The sequence below is a fragment of the Achroia grisella genome, unplaced genomic scaffold (assembly GCF_030625045.1).
Source record: "Achroia grisella isolate CSIRO2021 unplaced genomic scaffold, CSIRO_AGI_Agris_v1 utg906, whole genome shotgun sequence".
NCBI lineage: Eukaryota > Metazoa > Arthropoda > Insecta > Lepidoptera > Pyralidae > Achroia > Achroia grisella.
Window position 1 is genome coordinate 2,412,010 of NW_026713064.1, and position 14,497 is coordinate 2,426,506.

The 14,497-nt window shown below is 34.0% G+C and overlaps 1 protein-coding gene across 5 annotated transcripts in view; it reads right to left on the reverse strand.

The window, feature by feature from the left end:
• Positions 1 to 14,497, reverse strand: part of LOC131853831 (uncharacterized) — a 48,470-nt gene that overhangs the window by 4,505 nt on the left and 29,468 nt on the right. For 2 of the 5 annotated variants that reach the window (XM_059204884.1, XM_059204883.1), the window contains 17 exons: positions 13,944 to 14,029; positions 13,345 to 13,603; positions 12,976 to 13,257; positions 12,612 to 12,744; positions 12,233 to 12,375; positions 11,743 to 11,944; positions 10,826 to 10,938; positions 8,871 to 8,951; positions 6,746 to 7,540; positions 6,151 to 6,244; positions 5,926 to 6,029; positions 5,289 to 5,586; positions 4,541 to 4,701; positions 3,549 to 3,727; positions 3,163 to 3,302; positions 2,092 to 2,352; positions 1,492 to 1,642 (listed from right to left, as the gene is read on the reverse strand). In XM_059204884.1, the coding sequence (XP_059060867.1) occupies positions 1,492 to 1,642; positions 2,092 to 2,352; positions 3,163 to 3,302; positions 3,549 to 3,727; positions 4,541 to 4,701; positions 5,289 to 5,586; positions 5,926 to 6,029; positions 6,151 to 6,244; positions 6,746 to 7,540; positions 8,871 to 8,951; positions 10,826 to 10,938; positions 11,743 to 11,944; positions 12,233 to 12,375; positions 12,612 to 12,744; positions 12,976 to 13,257; positions 13,345 to 13,603; positions 13,944 to 14,029 (3,482 nt within the window). The remainder of the gene's footprint in view (positions 1 to 1,491; positions 1,643 to 2,091; positions 2,353 to 3,162; positions 3,303 to 3,548; positions 3,728 to 4,540; positions 4,702 to 5,288; positions 5,587 to 5,925; positions 6,030 to 6,150; positions 6,245 to 6,745; positions 7,541 to 8,870; positions 8,952 to 10,825; positions 10,939 to 11,742; positions 11,945 to 12,232; positions 12,376 to 12,611; positions 12,745 to 12,975; positions 13,258 to 13,344; positions 13,604 to 13,943; positions 14,030 to 14,497) is intronic. The other 3 variants (XM_059204888.1, XM_059204886.1, XM_059204887.1) reach the window with 3 other exon arrangements.

The following is a 14,497-nucleotide window of genomic DNA, read 5'->3' on the forward strand; positions in this document are numbered from 1 at the left end:
AAACATTCTGAGACATTTCATAATCTCAATGTCTACTAGTGATGGAGAAAGCAATAGAGTAATAAGAATGATGTGATAGCAAAATACTATAGGCCCTCGATCGTATGGGGAAGAAGAAAATTATTATAATACATTAACTAAAACATGTCTAATCAATGTGTGCTCACTTGCAGGACATTAATGTAACGATGCAATATGCTAGTAACGTACCCAATTAGGTCTACGTGTTGACCCTGGAAACCAGCGTAATAAATTTCCGGGTTCCATGCTGCGCTATACTGATCTGATTTCATGCTCATCCTACTGTGCTCCACAGGTGCCTCGTCTAAGGATGCAATATAGCTAGTAACGTACTCAATTAGGTCTATATGTTCCCTGGAAACCATGGTCATAAATTCCTGGGTTCCATGACGCGCTAAACAAACCTGATTTTATACTTAGCCTATTATACTCCACAAGTGCCCGTCAGTCAATGTAATTAGCACCACCGGATGGAATGAAATGGTGATTCCATTACATCCAATAAAAATTAAATGACAATGTTTACAACACTTAACAATTATAATAATACATATATAATCTACTACGAGATTAAACTGCATAAATTACTAAACCGTTCCAACAAACAAAGTTTAATAACTGGATGACTATGATAACCCGTGAGTGTCCTCATTGAAATAATGAATTGATAACGTTTATTTTTGTGATCGCATTGACGTAATTGGATGTTTATGTTAGCTATCCAATAGAGACATGGACGGTAAAATTATTATACTAACATAATTATGATGAGTATAGGAACAAGATTTTAGAGACACACAGAGAGTTCACAGGTGACAATTTTATCGACCAACTATTTATCAATACGGCTTCTAACAAGTAATATAGATTCTTATTCAAATTAATTAAGAATTAATTTAAATACTTATTTCCATATTTTTATCACTAATTCAAATATACATTTGCACGTTCCTAACTCGTGGAAACGAAACTAGTCGCTAAGATACGTCCTTAGGAAAATTTGTAAAGTCGCGTAATCTTGTCAATTTTTACGTATTTTCATCATAAGCATTTATTATTTATGTGTGAAGTCTATAATTATTATGCAAATTTTGTTGCTATGTACTATAAATAAAAAGGTGTCTGAACGACTGACGGTACTATAAAAATATAAGAATAATTATGTGGGAAAAAAATAAAAAAAAATCTACATTACAGTATTATTAAAACGCACATATCGCTATCCATCAAATTGAGAACACTGCCAACCCACAGAAAGAAATTAAAGGAATTACGAAGGTATAACTTTCGAATTTTACTCAACTGAGTTGCCATGATTCAAGTCGGGTTGCAACCTGTCATATTTATTTTGAAAATGGGAGTTATGGGTTGTAAATAAGTAGCACAATCTTCAAATAAGACCTTATTTGACAATTGTGCTACTTATGTATGTACTTACATTTTGTATTAGTTATACATAATTATACTCACCGGTTGACACCCATCACGGCACGTACGCACAGTTGCTTCAAATACTAAGAAGTTAGACTCAGGTATTTTGAATGCATTAAATCTAGCTTCAAGGGAGTCTCCGCTTCTTCCTTTGTCCAGTTCAGGAAACACGTCAGGATCTACTGGGCATCTAAATAAACAGAAAGCATATCACGTGATAACAACGTGCATGATGCGTGAAGTGAACTGGATATTTATTTTTATCTCGCCTATTACTCGTAAATGTACGATAGGTATCGTATTTGTTCATGCATTACATGATGAAATTTCTGATAAATTGTAATCTTTATTTGTGTACACTAAACATTTGTATTTAATAAAAAAAATAGGTACATTTTACTTGTACCTAAAGCAGTGTCATTTGTATATGTAATATGTAATACATTTTAACTGGCGACTCCATACTTCGACTTGTCCTTGGTGATTTATTTTCCTATGAATTTATCTCGCAATATTACTTGAGTAAGTAATGTTAGAAGAGTGTGTATACTAATGATATAATTTATCTGTATAAATACTATTTCACATTTTCCATATCAATAGAACGATGTTATTGAACTGAAGAGCACTTTTACTTACCCTACTCGATCGATGAGCTGTACAGATCTACCAGAATACGGGTCTCTTGCAATAACATTTGTGGCAAAGATGTCCGTTGCATAATTATATCCATCTTGAGCTTCGAGTCTAAATGTTAATGGATCTCCTACAGCTATTGTGGTAGTTGGTCGCCCTTGGTAAAGTATCATCAATCGTACTTTGGAGTTCAACGAACTTTCCTCGGGTAGATACTCTATGGGTATCGGACTGCCCGATCTGTCAACAGAATCAAACCCCAAACTAAGGTAAGACTTGGAGATAATCCTTCAAATGTAAAGCCGTTGACTTCGAATGAATTCTGTTCTCAATAAAATTAATATAATTGATTTCGTTGTTATACGAGTAGATGAAAATATACAAAAGTACTCGAATTATGAGCACTACTGTTAACTAACTACCGATTCTTCTTTTGAGGAATTCATTCAAAGTCTGTTAGTTAGTAGCTGTTAGTGAAATAACAGCACTCACAAACAAAAAATACCACCAAAAAATATAAGTACATAAAGCCGAAATTACAGTTGCATTCAAATAAATTTAAATCGCAACTAAACATTTATACTTAACAAACACATGTAAATCAAACAATAAACAAACAAGGTAATTCACACAAAACATATAATCCCAATGAATACCACCGTAATAAATAATAATAACAGTAATAAATAGTAACACTGTATTTGCTTTACTAATTTACATATATCGAAAATAGCCCAAATATTTATAAAGTAACACAAAAATTGGTAAAAGCGCCAAAATACAAAGTCACGTTGTTAATTGTAATATAGTTAAATAACAAAACAAAATGTCTATTGGAAAAATTATAGTCTAGTAGCTAACAATCGTTTATTTGTGCTCAACAGTCAATATGAAATTAATATGATGCCTCTGATGAAATAATCGTCATATGAAACAATAGTCGTTATTTCTCTTGAAAATAACATATGCACGTGACATAATAAAGCCATTAAATTAAATTGTTTACATGATGTCTATTTTTAGCTACCAGTAATTTCCGAATAGACATAATATATTAATAATGAAATATCTCACCCAGCTCCAATATAATTGGACGTAACAACGGCTTCAGCTGGTCCCCTGAATAGACAGGTAAGGTTGAACCGTTTGTCTCTCGATGTTTGAACGTTATCGCTAAACTGTACGACCACTATATTTGTCATTGTCTCTCCATACTATAAAAAATAATGTTTTTTAAATAAATTATCCTAATCCTTATAATTTTGCTCTTATTAGATTAAGATTAGATAAACCAGAATACCCCAATTTGTCCGTTTTAAAATATATATACTTAGATAGATTTGATGGGTTCTAGCTTTAAATAAGACGATTCTATTACATAATATTTACATAACAGATATTTTGAAATTTTCACATATTTTCAGGATAAATTATTGTTAATAAACAATACTATAACGTACCCGTTGTGTACCACATTCTGGGTAACCATGTGCGCCAGTGATACGCAGAACATTATTGACACCTCCATTACCACGGAAAAAGCAGCGATCATAGAAGCCATATGTGTACATTCGTCCGTAAAATCCTTCAGGCAAACGCAGAGTGAATTCCATACCGTCTTCATTGCATACTTGGGATACTGTAATGTTATTTATATAATTATAGCTGTGTAGGATATATATGCAGCTGTATAAAATGTGTTTCTTTAGAGCATGAAATATCTATATACTAAAATTAATTCAAATCCGTTCAGCAATTAAAGCGTACTTTTAAATGTGTTTCTAAACTCAATTTGGCATTGTAATCACTAGAAGCGAATGTGTGGTCGAAATAGAATTAGTCTGCCTGATTAAGCTAACTGCTATCCAGTTTTCGTATGTACTAATTTGCATGGATTAGACAGATCCAGAACCTTTCGTGTGGAGAATCTTTAGTGTACCTTAGAATATAATTAAAATGCTATAATACTTTATTTAATACAAAATTTACTTTAATCGTAACAAAATTATAGAACCCCGAATTAAATTAAAACGATCATAAGAAAACATCAAATTTGGTTAGAGAACGCGCAACGTTTATAAAAATAATAGTAATTGAGTCAGATTGTATACGTCCTTCATTTGGAAATATTAAAAAAGTACATCAATCGAAATCAACACTTTTATTTTGATCTAATTTTTTATGTAATAAATTGTCTAAATTTAACTTTCGCCTGTGACTTCGTTTGTTTTATATGGGAGACCCTATAGATAAATAGTAGTCTATAATCATCTCCATTCCAAAAACGTTACGCTTTTTAAGAGTTGTTAAAATAAGCGGCAAAAATACACAAATAATTTATGTAACCGTCGCCGGTGTAGTTAATAGATCATTACAATTTCATCACAATTGGACGAATAGTTTAACGTATTAAGTGCAAACATGTGAAGATTCACTTATAAAGATTATTTACCATCCAAACAATCGTCAGCAATACGACCGAGAGCTCGTTCGTAAAAATCGTATTCATTAGCGGTGTTGTCGAAATGCGAGGGATTCGCAGCATCCAATTCACGCGTGTCCCGGTCGCTGAGTTCACAATTGTCGCGTGGTTCATTGCCATAGCCGGTGTCTCTGTAAAATTTTTATTTATGATACCACATTGAACTGCGGCTTGTTTCCTTTTTGTGGTTTATAAAATTGTGATGCATTCGATGTCAATGGACATGTAATATATGTATATGTTTTGCAATCTTATTACACTGAGGAGTTTTCTAATTGCACTGCTATAGTAGGTACAAAGAACCAGTAACATACATGCATTGTGTGTTAGTTGCCAAAGGTATAAATAAATCATTTATCTATTTATCGATCGTCAAAACTCCAAATAAATAGATAAAAATTAATTATGTTATTATGTCACTGGAATAACAATGAAGCAGACGTCCCAACTGATGGTAACTAGCAACCGTCGTCTATTAACATGAACACTGCTAACATCACTACATCATGTGATCTATGACATCTCTCAGGCGTTGCCATTTCGGATCTAAGGTATCATTCATCTGCAGTCATCTGTTATTTCACTGGCATATCTTGGTCTTCGACTGAAGCATAGCTTAATTAGACAATTACTTGGGGTTTTTTATAGGTATTCCGTAGTAAAAAAAAATAGTAGCCACAATTAAATTAATAAAAAAAAACAACATATATTTTCTTACCTAAAGTTAAAGGAACGGCAAATAAAGTCACGAGCTTCAATACACTCTCGCTGACACTGTGCCAGTGAAAGGGCGGTTGTAAAACGACGCACGAACCGCCTCTGCATACGCTGTCTACCCACTTGTCTAAAGCTGTCTTCTTCACAACGAGATCCTTGCCATGGTCTTTGGCCAACAGGAGGCCGTCCTCCGATTGGTCCACCCAAAGGACCCCCTAAAGGTCCACCAACTGGACCTCCTATAGGTCCTCCAGGCCCAATAGGGCCATCCGGTTCAAATCCTCCATAACCACCGCCACCTTCAAATTGAAACGCTCCCAATTATTTCGTTCTTAAATTTAATATTATCGATTTTTTTAATAAATAATCTGACGGCTTACTTGACGGTACGATTATATAAGTGATATACCGCTTATGAGTTATGAGTCATTTATATCGCCTACATGATCAACATTATAGATATCACGTTATCATAGGACACATGCATACATAAGTGTGTGTTCCGGAGAGTGAAGATGACATATCTTATCTGTTATCCTGTAATTTCACTACCTTAACTATAACCTAAACACAGCTGACAACGCAAGCTGCTCAGCGGTTTAAATAGGCGTAATTATTACGTATGTAATAAAACTTACCGATAGGACGATCCAAGCCCGGAGGAGGATAATTACCACGATAACCTCCGGGCCTATCTATAGGTCTTCTCAGACCAAAACTAGGTCTTGGTTCAGCCGGATATCTATAAGAATAAATATAATAAAACATTCAACAGCTATTTTTCCATTACGAAATTAGATATTAGGTATTATACAATGGGAAAACGATTATATATAATAAATATGATATGAATCATAACTTACCTCTCAGGCAAAGGACGAACTCCCCTGTCTGGACCAGGATAGCGACTTGGCGGAGGATAATCTGAACCATAGTAACCACCACGGCCGTAGCCAGCTGTAAAATTACTGTTTTCAATAATGTGCGATTATTTGATGTTCAATAAAACTCTTGAAGGTCCAATAGAACATGACAGTAATATGACGACGTGATACATATAACGTACTACTGGTATATGAAAAGAATCTTTAAACTTTCACGTTTAATATACATTATGTATATTATTAATCAGATCTTAACACGGGTTAAGATTCGGATAACAATATAAATAATGTATCAAAAGAATATATTCCAAAAAAAAAAACTTTCTTAAGCAAATTAAATATAGATATAAATAAATCTTATAGAATATGAAACTCAATTACAAATATCCATACCTCCTAATGAGGTATATTCTCTATTTCTATCAAAATTAATTACAGACTTTTAATTAAAAAAAAGTTGTATGAAGTCACGAATAGATCTAGTCATAATTTTTGTGTAGGGAAAAGCAAAATTCTAATTTAATAAATCTACAACACTTACTTAATAACACTAATGTATTAGTTTAGTGCTTACCAGGATATGACGATCCGGTCGGCGGATATTTGTCATACAAATCAGGGTATCGATCTCCGCCCAGCGGTACCGGGTCTCGGTTGACACCGACCGGGTACCGGCTGAACGGATATCGACCCCAATCGCTGGGACCAGGATACCGGTCCTGATCGTATCTGTCAGGATAACGGCTAGGATACCAAGGTTTAGAAGGATACCTCCCACTACCACGGATAGGATACCTATCCGGATATCGATCTGAAGGGTATCTTTCAGGGTAAATATCGATAGGGTATCGGCTAACGGGATATCGGTCTGAAGATGGGTATCTATTAATGTCATTAGTAGGATAGTCGTAGAGAGGATATCGGCCACTGTCAAGAGGGTAGCGATCGCTTGGGTATCTACTGCCAGATGGGTATCTATCTACGCCTGGTGGATAGCGGTCTGCGCCTGGTGGGTAGCGGTCTGCGCCTGGTGGGTAGCGGTCTGCGCCTGGTGGGTAGCGGTCTGCGCCTGGTGGGTAGCGGTCTGAGCCTGGTGGGTAGCGATCTAAGCCTGGTGGGTATCTATCAGGACCCACACCAGGTGGATATCTGTCATCTGGATATCTATCTGCTGGTGGGTAGCGGTCGCCCGGGTATCTTTCCGGGTATGCATCAGGCCCGCCCGGGTACCGATCGTCAGGTGGATACCGGTCTGGCCTACCGCTGTACCGCTCGTCGTCCATTGGGTAGCGGTCGTCATCCGGGTATCGATCGCGGTCGGTACCTGGTGGGTACCTATCACGGTCACCACCGCTCCCGCCGTTACCACCTTTGAAGGATAGAATTAACATTAGACTACCAGATCTACGTATATAATACTTGACCCAATTTTGAGAACATATTTAAATAATCATTTATTTAGGTCAGATTCATATTATTAATTTAATTGTATACACAAAAGTAAACTCATAGTTTTCAACTTGATTATTTTTTCATGTAATATTTTAAGTATTATATTATATTTAGTGCGGTTAACTTTTAATTTATATAATTCAAGTAAATATTAACGTTTATAAGGAATATAACATTTTACCTGATATATATATATATATATATATATACCTGATACCTACGCGACGAAATGAGGCCCGTCAATACTTACAAGACAACAGTGGCTACAGTTGGTAGTTAATCAACATACATATATATCTATCTACAACTACATAAAGATGAAAATACACATCTACGATTCATGCACTAAATCTACATAACTATTATATATAAAATTGTATTAAACTAAACTAATTAATTTAATTTGTCTATAAAAACCTAAGATACTAAATTACATGCAACACAATTATCTACATGATATAATGAAAATAAGTAACAAAATATTATATTTCACACCTTACTTCTTACCTTTTTCATAACTAAAGAAAATAACGTAGTCAAGAATCAAACCATACGACTGCCAATTAACCAACTATCTACTTAATTGAAACAAATACACAATCATTGATGACGAGAAGATTTTATAGCTCTTACACAAATAAATATAATAAATAATTTACTACGCCTAATAAACCATCTCCAATTTAACTAGGTTGCCTATATCACAAATAAGATAATATATTTTAACTATATAAATTATTGCATCCATATGTCTCTTAAATTTTAAATTATCTCTATAATAAACTCAGCGTTTACCGCTTTAAGTCTTAAATTGGTTAAAAAATAGGCCTATTACTTGTATTTTAACAAAGATATTTCAATATAATCAAATTTCACAACCAATGAACATAGCTCATAAAAAGACAGCTGCTATCAAATATGCATTTTTACGTAAAGATTCACAACAACTTGTATTTCCTCAAATTAATAACGATACTATAATAATCTGATTCATTCACGAGACCATAATATCACATAGGTCATGGTCGTATTTTATTAAGTATTATTATCAATCAATTTAATTTGTATGAGTTGTATCACATTGTAAACAGTGACCGTTAATTTTCTCAACGCCAATTCTAAAATAAAATCATGATAAATAGATAAGGAATCAAATAATAGATATGGACATACTTATAAATAGATTACATTTAAAAAAAGCTAGGCAAGAGTCAATAATCAGCGCGTTCAACTACCATGCATCGAACCTGTGGTAGTGGGTCTTCCCCATGGGGCCTGGGAACCGCTGGCTGTACCTCCTGCTTCGCTCTCACCACTCACTAGTTGATCTAGATTCCCAAATCATCCAATATACAAATTTTCTTAACACATACCAACATAACTTATTATCATAATACAATGTTTATCACAATTCTTTATCATAATAATTGTACACATTATATAGGCGATTTATGTGTGTGGATCAGAAAGTAAAACCGAAAACGATTAAAATATAACAAATTTATTTAACTTCTTTTATACATGAACATAAATAATCTATGAGTATCACAGGCGTCGAAATATTAGGAGTTCATAAATAACATTATCGTGGTCAATATCCCGCTTATATATTATGTACCATATCGTCTCCTTCAAATAATATAACCATAAACAAGAACCTAATAAATAATCCAATTTGCAAGCTTGTTTACAATTTGTTACGCCAGGCATTAGGTATATAGGTCACTTTGTACTTATGTATATAGCTATTGCTATTTATATAAAAAAATAGTAAAGTTTATAGAAAGTTCGTAGATTTTTACATCCAACAAATATAAAACAATGAAGAATCTAGTACAACTTACTCCTGAGTGACAACAGCAATAGTCAGGGTTACTTGTTCTTAACGTATTATTTAAAATTTTATGACAAAAGTACCTAGATTGTTACGTAGTAGCGTAATTCTAAGCATAATTTCTATGGACATAATTAGTACGGTCAAACCGGAAGTGAATCGTGTTACATATGTAGGTAGATTACTCAAATACAAAAAAAAAGCAATCTAATTGAGAACCCTTGAAGAACTATTGAGAAGATAAAAAACTGTCGTCTGAAAATTGCGTTATGACTTTAATTGTATAACACTCCTTATTTACATTATTATATAATAGTCATCATAAAAAGTAGGTATAATAACTTAACTATAGGTCCGATACATTGTTAACAAGTACCTACTAATGTATGAAGAAACATATGATATTTATACATCACAATGGGTTCAATGTCGGTCTATACGCCTTGCCCTATTAAGGCAATTGACCACTTGTAGGTTGTAGTACGTTATGAATGACCACGAATTATATACAGATATACAACTCGAATACCTTTTATTTTATGTATATTTTATACTAATTTATAAATTACATATGCTACAGCTACGTAATTGTTTTAGGTATATGAATTATAAAATTCATATATATGCCGTGGTAAACATTAAATTCATGTATACATAAAATAATTGAGGAATGATATCAGGTCTTGAACATTACAATGTAAACAAGGAAATATTATGCAATATGCATAATATTATACTACCATGTTTATCTACATATAAATATTATGGATCATTTAATTTATAAATAACTTGTCGTCTGCGTAGATGATTTAATTTTTCCTTCCCTAGCGTAGTACTGTAGCGTGATATTGTAGTAGTTTTCTTAGAAAAATAACGCAATGAAAACTCTATATTCTTCGATAATAAAGATACAGTTACAGATAAAAATACAGTTACTAAAGGTTACTTAAGAAGTAAAATAAGCAGCCGTGTCCCTAAAAGATATTTATAAAAATAAAATGCTATTAAACATCAAATATTATAAATACGAGTACTTATATCATTTTTATAGACAACTGATGTCTTATAGCATTAGATATTACAAGATGTCAAAAGAATAGTATGAACTAGAGTGGGCTTATGCTTGAAAAAAAGTTGTTTTACAATTTGGTATAACGCGTTCTATAAATGCTCAATTCATCAACAAACTCTGAAAACGAGTATTAACCTATATATTTTATTAGTTCCAATAATATTTAAACTGCTGGCAAAGATAAAGATTATCGTTGTTTGCTCTTTATAAAACGACTTTAATTCTAGTATTCGAGTCGATATATTAGAATTGAAATTATATTATGTGATAATTTAAAAAGTTATAAAAAAACTTACGCATCAAATTTTCGTAATAATCAAAATCAGGATCGTATATTAAACGCATGCCATCCTTCTGATTGTACCGGCTCAAGCGGCAGGTCCTCGCTCGGTCACTGTATACCGCCGACCTAAAATTGCAAAGCTTTTGTCAATATGGTACAATGAACCATACAAACTGATCGGACACAGTTATCGCTAGATTGGTGATTGGTGTGGCACACAAACACAAATCTGTTCACAAAAGATTACCCAGAATATATGACAAAATAATCATATTTGATTCCATTATATTATCTTTGTTTACAGTTTCCGCCTGAATTATAATATGCATATCTACTTTATTTCTAGAGTAATTTTATCGTAATTGTATTTGTTCTGTTTCTTTTTATGTACGTTATTCGATTGTTAAGCAAACTGCCTTCTTCCCTAATGGTGGTAAGTGGCAACCGTCGTCTTTACACACGAATATGAAAATAGACATCACGTCAAAGTAGAGCCCTGTGACCCATAATTGTTACAACCTATTATATTTCATTGTTGACATGGCATCTAGAGATGTGTACGATCAAATGTATACGTTACGCGTTACATTCTGATGAACATCTTCACTTGTTAACTTATATAATGAAGATCATCTAGAGGAAATTTAATACGAGCGATAGTGGAAGGCTCCCGCTTGCCACGTTCGATACATAATATACCAAGCGAAATGAAGGCATGATAAACTGTTGCATTTACTTCAATATTTAAGTAGATAATGTACCTCTACTACTACCCCAAATGGGATTACATTTATCAGCTAGAGGGAAACATCTTGAGCGTGACCGACGACGATGACCATTGTGATGTATAGTGATGTTTTTGATTATGCTTGGTAAAATACCAAGCATAATCAAAAACATCACTATACGAAACATTTATACATAACATACCTGCATTGAAAACTGGTCTGCCTCAAGCATTCATCTAAGCATTCACTTAACGAACGCCCAGTAATTTCAGAATGGAATTCTCCGGTAATTCTGCTGACCCTATATCTCTGGAAGGCGGTGTCGGGCCTTCTCCCAGGTGAGAACAAGTGTGACGTCACACTATTGTCCGGGTACTCCGTGCCACGAGCTGCCCGATGAGAAACTGATCATAATTGTGAGAAAAACCTTATTTTGGTTTAGTGTGCTGTCAGTACTTGTTAGTTAAAGTTAGTTTTAGAATATTTCATATCACATTAACAATGTTAGCAATAATATTATTTAAAAGTAAACTTCGTACCTCAATCACAACTCTGATTATTCGTTGTTAATAGTTTAGACAATTACGAACAAGACAAACTCTACCATATTTATTAACGTTATTAACCTTCGTTAGTTAATATACTAACAATTAAAAATCACATTATCAGAACAAACAAAGAATAACACTCACGATTGTCTAGACAAACAAGGTCGTAGAAATGATGTGTTGGCGATGCACTGACGGTCACATCGTCTTTCTGCGACACAGAATCCTCCTCAGAGAGGACGCACTGTCTTGTCATTGCATCGTGTTCGATGGACCGACAAAAATACCTAAAATATTACACAAGTAAACATATCATATAATATTGTTTCGATTGAAGTAGATTTATAAACGCGTTTTAAATATATAATTGTTTAATTATATTTTCATGAAAACGAAATATTAAATAAGAAATAGGACATACAATTTTAAGGCCCGTACAGGATATTGCTACAAGGTACTTGCAAATTCGGAAGAAGGATAAAAAAAAATTACGCATCAATAATGGAACAACATAAATTCTTACTTTTCCGCACGAACACACATCGCTTGGCATTCGTCCAAAGTCATATTCGAAAACACATCAGCCTCGAACGGACCACCAAGTCGTTTGTTTTCCTCCTTAATGAAAACCGCTAAGCCATCGCAACGTCGTTCAGCTAAAACATAATAATCATACAATTGAATAAAATATTACAAGACAACACAGGATTGGGTTCAAGACCATTTCAGAGAGGAGATTGTCAGTAGTGACTCCTAATGGCCCCATTGCTGAAAATATCGCAGTCAATAACTGGAGAATTTGCCACAATTGCCCGAATACTGGTAAGTTAGCCCATTGCGGCAGATTCTCATCAGGTCATTAAAAAAATATTTTGTAGCATATTTACCGTTCAAGCATGTATTTTCCAAATAATCTGCTTTATGGTCATCTTCCAATAACTCGGGGTGTGTTCTTCTTGTGAATCTGCTCAGTGAACAAGTTCTTAACTCAGAATCATAGGTAGCCGACCGACAGACAAAGCTGAATTCTGCCAAACATTTATCTTCGCATTCAGTCCGATTAGCGACCATGATTTCTTTAAGATCTGACGGTGGAAGTTTCAATCGTTTCCGTGCATGACGCTCAAAAACATATCGACGTGAGGGGCATTCGCGTTCCGGTCGGTTTGCTAAAATTATATTAAACATTTATAAAACATTAAAATTAAATAATATAATAATCAATAAAATATACGAGTATTATTAAAAAAACTTACAAGTTAGACAGATCTCATTAAAATGTACGCTATTTGGAACAATCATAAGCGTGCCAATACCCTCAGGAGTGGCTTGTTCACGGGTTAAAAAACAAGTAGACTCCTCATATTCCGGTTCTGGACTAAAAGCAGCTATACGTGCTCCAGGTTGGAAATCAATGGAATTACATGTTCTCACGAGGCTGTTCACGGAACGGTCTCGTAAGCATAAATCCTGACATTTCTCCAGAACTCGAAATGGTGGTGCTGTCTCTCGTACCTACAACAATAGTCAGAAAATAACCAGAATACATAAATAATGAAATTAATTTATATTCAAACTACCTACTACCTACGGCTAATTTACATAAAACTTTTCTGAATTATATCCCTAGACTTTCCTCAGAGATCGCTCTGTTGATGGATAATACCGACCCGACAGGGGACTTTGTATTTTAATATGTACAGATATTTTATTTCACACTACGGTTACATATCTGAGTGTAAATATACGATTTCTTATTGTTGCTCTGACGCATTTGGTTTACCAAAATATAGGCATTATGTAAATGTAGGTATCGCGTGATAAAAAATAAATTACATTTCAAAGATCAACTTACGACGTCATCGTCGAATCCGTGTAGCTGTTGATTCGGTAATCGTTCATACATAACACGACCCATCCCTTGGTTGCATGTTGTTTGAGCTGAAATAAAAATAAAAAATTATCCGAGGTACACTCACCTACTTCAGCCGCCTAGCAGTTTGCTTCGTGAAAGGTCTTTTTCGGTTAAAGAGTGCGATAAGGAAGTCAAATTACAGATTTAGGGACATGATCTCGTAGTCCTCTGAACTATTAATACCTGCGAAAGCACTCATGCGTTTCGCATGAGCGGTATCACTGATATCCCATGATAATGTTAGGTTCGTAGTGCTGTTTATGTATATAGATGACAGTTATTACTTACCATCAGATAGGATGACTGGCTATTTGCCATTCCAATATAAATAAAAAAATACGAATTAACAAAGTTATATGTAAATATTATTTTTTCATATTAATTTAATCCGTGAATAACTCTCCGGTGAAGGAAAAATTGATAACTTAGTAAAGAGCCTCGCTTACAGCTACAACCAAGTAGTTATTGAATATGAGCATACAAGTGCTACGTAC